The sequence below is a fragment of the Chrysochloris asiatica genome, unplaced genomic scaffold (assembly GCF_000296735.1).
Source record: "Chrysochloris asiatica unplaced genomic scaffold, ChrAsi1.0 scaffold00089, whole genome shotgun sequence".
Taxonomy (NCBI): domain Eukaryota; kingdom Metazoa; phylum Chordata; class Mammalia; order Afrosoricida; family Chrysochloridae; genus Chrysochloris; species Chrysochloris asiatica.
Window position 1 is genome coordinate 630,189 of NW_006408607.1, and position 10,491 is coordinate 640,679.

The following is a 10,491-nucleotide window of genomic DNA, read 5'->3' on the forward strand; positions in this document are numbered from 1 at the left end:
CCCCGAACCACTGGTAGTGATAGAGAATTTGTAATTATGCAGATTAAGCTTCAAAGTATGTCATGATTATAGGTGTTACATTGTGAAAAGCACATTGTTATTGTTGTAAAATGCCATTGAGTCAGTTCTGACTCATAGCAACCCTATATAGGGTTTCCAAGTAGCAACTTGTGGGCTTGAACCACCGACTTTGTGGTTCAAACCAACCTTGCGGTCCAGCACGTTAGGAATTATTCTTTTGGTATTTGAAGACTATTATTTGATTCATCAAAGAAGCACCAGGTATCATTGATAAAAGCAGTGATATTCAGATACATCTTCACTGCTTCACTTTCATCTTATTGGCTAATGCTAGAAAAATATTAACCAAGTTTTATGTCTGAAGTGTACACATTTGTCAGTTGCTCCTATAGCTGGCTACAAATAAGAATTAGGCAAAAAACAAAACACAAACAAGAAAGCACTGTGTGAGAAACAATTGGAATTTATAGTAAAGAATGTTATTTATTTTAGTATGTTTGTGTGAAAGAAGTACTTGTTGTTGTTGTTGTTAGGTGCCATCGAGTTGGTACCAACCCATAGTGACCTTATGCACAGCAGAACAAAACACTGCCCGATCCTGGATCAACCTCACTGCTGTTGCCACGCTTGAGTCTATCGATGCTGCCACTTGGTCAATCCATCTCGTTGGGGGTCTTCCTCTTTTCCTCTGACCCTCAACCTTACCAAACATGATATCTTTCTCCAGCAACTGGTCCCTCCTGACAATATGTCCAAAGTATGAGAAACGAAGTTTGGTCATCTTGCCCTGTAAGGAGCACTCTGGCTGCACTTCTTCCAACATGGATCTATTGGCTCTTTTGGCAGCCCCATGGCATTTTCAATATTCTCCTCCAACACCAAAACTCAAAAGCATCAATTCTTCTATGGTCTTCCTTATTCACTGTCCAGCTTTCGCATGTATATGAGATTATTGAAAATACCATGGCTTGGGTCAGGTGCACCTTAGTCCTCAAGCTGACATCTTTGCTCTTCAACACTTTAAAAAGGTCTTGTGCAGCACATTTGTTTAATGCAATACGTCGTCTGATCTCTTGACTTCTGCTGTTGTGAGTGTTGATAGTTGATCCAAGAAGAATGAAGTCTTTGACAACTAATCATCCTTTATTATCAGTAAAATTTATAAGCATATACATAGATGTGTGAATGCATATTCACATTTAACTCTAACTTTCTGAGATGGTTAAATTTCATTGAGTCAGTTCCAATTCATAGCGACCCTGTACAGGGTTTCTAAGGAGCAGCTAGTGAGTTTGAACCATTGAACTTGTGGTCAAGTGTTTCATCTCACAGTGCCATACCAGGACTCACTCTAAGATCATTGCTGTTGTTGTTAAGTGCAGTCAAGTCAGTTCCAACTCATAGTGACCCTGTATAGGGTTTCCAAGGAGTGGCTGGTGAGCTTGAACTGCTGACCTTGTAATTCAAACTGATCTTGCAGTCTAGTGCATTAACTCTGTTTCCTCATTTATGGCATCTGTTATATAATAAGAACTAGGAACATGATGTTTAGTGGTGTTGAGTCAGTTCTGATTCATTGTGACCCTGTATCAGGTTTTCAAAGAGTGACTGGTGGATTTGAACCATTGGTCTTGTAGTTAGCAGTCTAAGGCTGATCCTACAAAGTTTATCTCACATGAGGAGTATGGTCCTTTAATGAACTGTGTTTTAGTGTTTATAAATATCTCATCCCAACACTGACTACAAGCTTTTGTTTTTAAACCCTGTATATAGGCAACAGTAGTGAGTTTGGCCCAGGATCGGGCAGTGTTTTGTTCTGCTGTGCATAAGGTCACTATGAGTCAGTACTGACTCAATGGCACCCAACAGCAACAACAATAGGCTTGTTTTGAGAACTATTAAAATGTGTAAAACTATTTGCTTCTATAATAAAATTCTCCATCAGTAATACAAAGCTCCATTAATAGTCATATCTCCTCTGCTAACTTAAATCCAGCTTGAATTTCTGACAACTCCTCATGGATGCACTTCTGCAACTACTTTTTAATTACCTTCAACAAAACTTTTCTTGTATGTGATTTTCATGTTGATGATTTCCGCATTTCATTAGGTCTCTTTTTTTTGCTTTGTTTTGAATGTGCTCAAATACAGATCTCATCCATCTGTTGACCATGTAGCTGTCTTCCAAATTTCTTGGTGCTACATCAGGAATATCATTGATGATGTCATATAGATATTGACTAAAAGCAATGCAAGACTTTTGACTGTGTAGATCACGATAAACTATGGATAACATTGCAAAGAATAGGTATAGCAGAATACTTGATTGTGCTTCTGAAGAACCTGTACATAGAACACAGTCATTTGAACAGAACATGGGGATCCTGAATGGTTTTAAATCAGGAAAGATGTGCACCAGGTTTGTAATCATTCACCATACTTATATTGTCTGAATGTTTAACAAATAATCTAAGACGCTGGATTGTATGCAAAAGAATGTGGTATCAGGACAGAGAAATATTCATTAACAACTTCAGATATGCAGATGACACAACTTTGCTTGCTGGAAGGGAAAAGTCTTAAAATTCTTACTGATGATGATCAATGACCACAGCCTTCAGAATGGATTGCACCTCAATACAAAGAAAAGAAAAAATCCTGACCACTGGACCATTAAATAATATCATGACAAATGAAAAAAAGGTTCAGTTTGTCAAAGACTTCTTGGGCCCATAATCAACACTCAGGGAAAGAGCAGTCAGAAAATCAAATGACATATTGTAGTAGGCAAATCTGATGCAAAAGACTTCTTTAAAGTATTCAAGAGCAAAGATTTAAGTTTGACGATGAAGGTGTGCTGGATCCAAGCCAGGGTATTTCCAATAGCCCTTTATGCATGTGAAAGTTGAACAATGAATAAGGAAGGCCATAGAAGAATAGATTACTTTGAATTATGTTGTTGGAGAAGGATACTGCAAGCACCATGGATTTCCAGAAGGACAAGCAACTGTGTCTTAGAAGAAGTACAGTCAATGTGCTTAAAAGTGAGTATGATGAGACTTCATCTTTTTTAGTTTGGGCATGTTTTCAGGATGTCCTTGGATAAGGACGTCATTATTGGCCAAGTGGAGGGTCAAGGGAAAAGAGGAAGACCCCCAGCAAGATGGATTGACACAGTGGCAGCAACATTGGACTGAAACATAACAACAATTGTGAGGATGGAGCAGGACCGGGCAGTGTTTTGTTCTGTTTCGTACAGCATTGTTGTGAGTCGGAAATGACTTGAAGACACCTAATAACAACAATGATAAAATCTGAAGACATTGTTACACACAGCAAGGCCAAGTCATGTCATCAGCCATAATTCCCAGAATGTTCACAAGGAGGAGATATTTAAAATTAGAAATTCATAAGCTTGGACCTGCCTCTGTTTACCAGTGGGGAGATCTTCAGATAATGAACCATGAAAGCCAGCTATGCGATGCACTGTGCAATAATTTTTCATTTGCCACCAGTCAGCTTCAGGGATCAAGGAGAGCTAAACACATAAGCTAGTCATGCATGTTATTTAAAGGCATATTTTAAAGTTATAAGTATGGTACATTGAGTTAATGAGGTATGTTCTTTTGGCGACAAATATTTACATTCCACAAATGCCTCTTGATGTCAAGAGTGTAACTGTTTCATTTTCTTCTTTTTCTCAGGAGGCTGGGATGCAGATGGAAAAGGCCCTTGTGTCTGGGACACATTCACCCATCAGGGAGGAGAGAGAGTTTTCAAGAACCAGACTGGTGATGTAGCTTGTGGCAGCTACACTCTGTGGGAGGAAGATCTGAAATGTATCAAACAGCTTGGATTGACTCATTACCACTTTTCTCTTTCCTGGTCACGTCTGTTACCTGATGGGACGACAGGTTTCATCAACCAGAAAGGCAAGTGTTTCTTAAAAATAGAAGGTTGCAGCTTTAATTCAAGGTTATTGCTTCAGTCTGGCATAATTAATCCAGTGTGCTATTCTGCAGTGTAGCTTGGAAATGGCAAGTTTTTAGAGTGATTACGGGACACATTTTTTGAAATGGGTTTGCATTAGCTTTCTCAATAATATTCTGGCGTCCCTTGTCTGTTGCAATCTTCATGAGGTTGGGTGGGGGATAGATGTGTGGAATGCTGGTAGAGTAAGTGTTTTATTTACATAAAATAGTATTTGAGTGTTAATCTGAAAGTAAATCTCACAAAGTTGTTATACTAAATTATTTTCAGTTATGTAAAGCTCTGATGACTTTTGAAAAGCCCTATAGAACTTAAGAGGATTCTGAATATTTCTGTTGGGAGCTGAATTTGTGGAGCTCACTAGCACAGTGGTTTGAATGAAGGCCCCTGACGTTCACTTACTTGGTATTAAGTACTCAGCTTCTAATCAAAAGGTTGACGGTTCAAATCTACCATAAGGCACCTCAGATGAAAGGTCTGGTTATCTACTTCCAAAAAAGCAGCCATTTAAAAGCCGTATGGAGCAGAAGTCTACTCTGATCTACACGGAGATGCCACATATTGGAGTTGACTTGATGACGGTTGATTTAGTATATTGCTTACTATCTGGGTAAGCATTCCTTAGGCATCTTTAGTGCCTCAATTCCCATGAGTAGAATGGAATATATAATGGTATACTACTTCAGAAGGTTGTTGGAGGAGCAGATGAAATGATCTTTGTAAAGTGCTGGAAATACAATAGGCATTCAATAATAGTGTAGGGGTTACGAATCGGGCAGCAGTTCGAAACTACCAGCTGTTCCGCAGGAGAAAGATGAGGTTTTCTGCTCCCATAAAGATTTACAGCCTTGGAAACCCTGTACAGGGTTGCTATGAGTCGGTTCCGACTCCATGGTACACCACCACCACCAGTACTCTTAAGGAGTTCTGGTAGTGTAATGATTGAATCGGGCTCCTAACCTCCAGGTCAGTAGTTTGAAACTACCAGCTGTTCCACGGGAGAAAGATGAGGCTTCCTGCTCCCGTAAAGATTTACAGCCTTGGAAACCCTGTGCAGGGTCACTATGAGTTGGAACCAACTCCACGACACATAACCACCACCACCAGTATTCCTACTACATTCCTGGTAACTAAAAAACCCACTAACACACTGACTGACTGATATTGACTACATTTCACATACATTTTCTCTAATCCTCATCAGCTGCCAAGAAGGTAGCATTATCAGAATTTTCAGTGGTGCATGTCCAAATCCACATCATTTGATAAATGATGGGTCTGGAATTTAAGCCTGAGATCTGACAAACTACTTTGACACAATGTCGGTTGGCAAACTATGACCTGAGGGCCAAATCTGGCTTGCTATTTGTTTTTATAAATAAAGTTTTATTGGAACACAGTTATGTCCATGTAGTCATGTTATTTAAGGCTCCTTTCCTGTTATAATGGGAGCAATGGGAAGTTGTGACAGAGGTCTATTACCAACACAGCCCAAAATATTTACCAGCTGGTCCCTTCCACAAATACTTGCTGATCCTTTTCTATAAGCATCAAAGAAACAAACATACCAGTCAAAGAGACTCTGACCCTTAGTGAGCCCTTGTGTTACTGAGTAGAACTATGCTTCATAGAGTTTTCAAGGATGTGACCTTTCAGAAGCAGATCCCCAGGCCTTTTTTCCTAGGCACTTCTGGGTGGGTTCAAACCACCAACCTTTCAGTTAGTAGTGGAACATTTAACCATTTGCACCATCCAGGGACTCAACATAATGGTTAATGTTGTTGTGAAGTGCCTTCGAGTCGGTCCCGACCCATAGCGACCCTGTACAGGGTTTCCGAGGGTGTAAATCCTTACGGGAGTAGAAAGCCTCATCTTTCTCCCGCGGAGCAGCTGAATGGTTAATAGGGAAGTTTTATTGCTCCTTTGTCCTGGAAAGAAATTTACACTATTAATAGGGCTGGGAATCGAATGAGATATAAGAGGTGTTCAGGGCAAAATCTTTAAGGAAACACTTACTCTTAAGGTCAACCAAGTGCAGGAAGGTCACATCTAAAAGTGAGGGTGTTTGCTTGTCTCAGCCTAGTCCTCAAGCAAGAGCGTTTGAGTAAACTTTACTTCGGACACGTTATCAGGTGGGACCAGTCCCTGGAGAAGGATATCATGCTTGGTAAAGTGGAGGGTCAGTTGAGAAAGAGACAGACCACCAATGAGATGGTTTTGGCGCAGTGACAGTAGCAATGGGTTCAAGTGTAAGAACAATTATGAAGATAGCGCGAGACTGGGCAATGTTTCATTCTGTTGCACAGAGGGGTCCTATAAGTCGGCACCTAACAACAACAACAAAATATTATTGCCTACTTAATGGGAACAATGAGCATATCCTTCGATATGTATTACATCTCAATGTCAAGAAAACAAAAATCCTCACCACTGGACCAATAAACAACATTCTTATCAATGGAGAAAAGATTGCAGTTGTCAAGGACTTCATTCTTCTTGGATCAACTATCAACACTCACGGAAGCAGCAATCAAGATATCAGATGATGTATTGCATTGGGCAAATCTGCTGCACAGGAGCTTTTTAAAGTATTGAAGAACAGAGATGTCAGCTTGAGGACTAAGGTGCGCCTGACCCAGGCCATGATGTTTTCAATAGCCTCATATAGATGCGAAAGCTGAACAGTGAATAAGGAAGATCGTAGAAGAATTGATGCCTTTGAGTTGTGGTGTTGGAGGAGAATACTGAAAGTGCCACGGACTGCCAAAAGAACCAATAGATCTGTTTTGGAAGAAGTGCAGCCAGAGTGCTCCTTGGAGGTCAAGATGGCTAAGCTTCGTCTCTCATACTTTGGACATATTGTCCGGAGGAAACAGTCGCTGGAGAAGGATGTCATGCTGGGTAAGGTGGAGGGTCAGAGAAAAAGAGGAAGACCCCTAAAAAGATGGATTGGCCAGATGGCATCATTGATGGACTTAAGTGTGGCAGCGGTAGTGAGGTTGGCCCAGGATCGGGCATTGTTTCATTTTGCTGTGCATAGGGTCTCTATGAGTCAGTTCTGACTTGATGGCACCTGACAACAATGAGAACAACCCATGATAACAACTCCTAGGGGGACCTCTCACTTACAATGCCATCCTTTATAAGGTGGGATGTTATGTGTGCAGCTTCACACACAGCATGGGGCCTGAGATTAGCTATCCTGGAAAAAGGACCGCATAAATCAAGGTGAAGTACTTGATTCTAAAGGCATTCGTTTGGGACTAATCCTTGTTGGCTGAACATTGACTTTTTGGCATTCATGGCTAGTGTTAATTTTTTACTTTAAATTGGGCTAAATTGTTGTTCTATTAAAAAGTGAATCCATAATTTCCTACCTCTTTCCTCTAACATCCTGGTGTACTACTATAGACTAAGCACTGAACTATTAACTGCAAGGTCGGCTCTTCAAACCCACCAGCCGCTTCTCAGAAGCCCTATACAGAGTTGCTCTGAGTCGGAACTGACTCTACGGTACTTAAAACAACAACAGTCTAACATTTGTATCATCCCTTCTTTCTGGCACTTCCATATCCTCAGGTCTAACTACAGAGAATAATCTTTGAGCCCTCCCTTCTCTTTGCTTCCTACATTTATTGATTGCCAAATATGGTGGATTCTCCTTATGCCTCTTCCATTTCTTCCTTTGAACCATCTTCTCTGCCCTTGCCCTAGTTGAAATATTCATCACTTTCACCAAGGACTTTTTGATAAACACTTGACAGTTGTGCCTATTTCCTCTCTCTGTCCTACAATCCTTTCAGCAAAATGCTGTCATGGCAATTTTTCTAAACTTTGGCCTAAGTCATTGTTGGTTTGGATTATCTCCTGCTAAAAATAAAGCAATACATATATAAAATGCAGTTGTTCCCAAACCTCAAGAGAGTCCACATTCTTTCATATATCATTTCAGGTTCTTAACTTAGTCTTAACTTGTCTCTGACGCTTAACAGGTTAAAATCCCCCCACGTATATTACCCATGAAAGTCCCCAAATATCTAACCCCAACCTATTCAATACAGTACGAAATATTCTAACTTTGTGGGGACTTGCTTAAGTTTTCCATCTTAGCTGGAATGGTCTTTTAAAAAACCCCAACCATAGATGCTGATGACCAATCCTCATGTCAAGTCCTAATTTAAATACCTTCTTTTTTTTAGTCATTTTCTATTTTTAGCCAGATTAGGAATCGTTCTCTCTTTCCAGAGCATTTCATAACTTTCGTGGTGCTTTACTCATAATATTACTTTAATAATAGTACCTGTTAGATTTGATTCATTTGAGTTATGGTGTTGGAGGAGAATATTGAAAGTGCCATGGACTGCCAAAAGAACCATCAGATCTGTGTTGTAAGAAGTGCAGCCAGAGTGCTCCTTGGAGGCCAGAATGGCCAAACTTTGTTTCTTATACTTTGGACATATTGTCAAGGAGGACCAGATGCTGTAGAAGAATATCATGTTTGGTAAGGTGGAGGGTTGGAGAAAAGGAGGAAGACCCTCAGCGAGATGGATTGGCCAAGTGGCAGCATCAATGGGCTCAAGCGTGGCAATGATATTGAGGTTGGCCCAGGATTGGGCAGTGTTTTGTTCTGCTGTGCATAAGGTCGCTATGAGTTGGTACCAAGTTGATGGCACCTAACAACAATAGATGTGTTTTGGAAGAAGTACAGCCAGAGTGCTCCTTGGAGGCCAGGATGGCTAAGCTTCGTCTCTCCTACTTTGGACATATTGTCAGGAGAGAACAGTCGCTGGAGAAGGATATCATGCTGGGTAAGATGGAGGGTCAGAGAAAAAGAGGAAGACCCTCAATGAGATAGTTCGGCCAGGTGGCATCATTGATGGCGTCAAGTGTGGCAGCGGTAGTGAGGTTGGCCCAGGATCGGATATTGTTTCGTTCTGCTGTGCATGGGGTCGCTATGAGTTGGTTCCGACTTAATGGCACCTGACAACAACAACAACAACAACCTGTTAGATTGGGAGTAACTTGAGTTTAATTCAAGTCAACACATGTATATTAAATATCTCTAATGGTTTGTATTCTGGTATGGTGCTGTAGGATCATTACTGGACTGCAAACCACCAGGTCAGCAGTTCAAACCCACCAGCTGCTCCTCAAAAATCCCATACAGGGTTGCTATAAGTTGGGACAAACTGGATGGCACTTAACAACAATAACATGTATTTTGGGGGGCTGGGCTACATATAAATAACATAGATATCAGAGAAACCCTCAAATTATTTACTCTTTAATAGGCTGAAAATTCTGTCTTTTACCACTGCCAGTTTGAGATACTGGGGTGGCTTGCAAGTTGCTATAATGCTGGAAGCTATGCCATTAGTATTTCAAATATCAGTAGGGTTATGCTTAGTAGACAGATTTCAGCAGAGCTTCCAAACTAGGACACACGAGGGATCAACTTTCAAAAAGTAAGGGTCTACTTTAAAATATTAGCAAATGAAAAACTATGCATCACAACAGAATGTTGTCCAATACAGTGCTAGAAGATAAGCCCCCAAGGTTGGAAGGCTCTGCAAATGCACATTGGCTACAGCCATGGACTGGGGCATACCAACAATCATGAAGGTACCATAAGACTGGACATTTGTTCTGTTGTACACGGGACCACCATGAGTCACCACTGACTTAACTGTAACTAACAACAACAATTCTGCTTTGTTCAGCCTTGTATGTTACTCCAGTTCCTTGTAGTGAGGAAATTAGCAACCATTTAGTCAAAATAATTAAGTTAATAACAGTCATTAAAACAATCACTCTAAGAATAACAATATTGTTATTAAGTGCTGTAGAGTCAGTTCCAATTGATAACGACCCTCTATAGGGTTTCCGAGGAGCCACTGGTAGGTTTGGACTGCTGATCTTTTATTAGCAGTCCAGTGTTTCCTCTACAGTGCCACACCAGGACTCCAAGGGTAGCAGGAATTGTCTCTTATTGAGCATGTGCTACGTGAGCTCATTGTGCCAAACATTGCATCTGCTAAGCATTGATGTGAGTAGTGTGACTGAGAGGCTTTTCTAAACTGGGAGAATAGTGCAGCCTGACATAGGCCTAATGTATGTTTGCCATGTTGTTGTTGTTAGGTGCCATTGAGTCAGCACCGAATCACAGCGACCTTATGCACAGCAGAATGAAACAATGTCCGATCCTGGGCCAACCTCACTACTGTTGACACACTTGAGTCCATGGATGATGCCACCTAGCCAATCCATCTCGTTGGGGTCTTCCTCTTGTTCTCTGACCCTCCATCTTACCAAACATGTTATCTTTCTCCAGTGACTGGTCCCTCCTGACAATATGTCCAAAGTATGAGAGATGAAATTTGGCCATCTTGGCCTGTAAGGAGCACTCTGGCTGCACTTCTTCCAACATGGATCTATTGGTTCTTTTGGAAGCCCATGGCACTTTTAGTATTCTCCTCCAAC

General features: G+C 40.9%; 1 protein-coding gene across 2 annotated transcripts in view; it reads left to right on the forward strand.

The window, feature by feature from the left end:
• The window catches only part of GBA3 (glucosidase, beta, acid 3), a 243,151-nt gene that overhangs the window by 49,290 nt on the left and 183,370 nt on the right, over positions 1–10,491 (forward strand). The window contains exon 2 of one of the 2 annotated variants that reach the window (XM_006866292.1): positions 3,726–3,953. In XM_006866292.1, coding sequence (XP_006866354.1) covers positions 3,726–3,953 — 228 coding nt within the window. The remainder of the gene's footprint in view (positions 1–3,725; positions 3,954–10,491) is intronic. The other variant, XM_006866291.1, reaches the window with a different exon arrangement.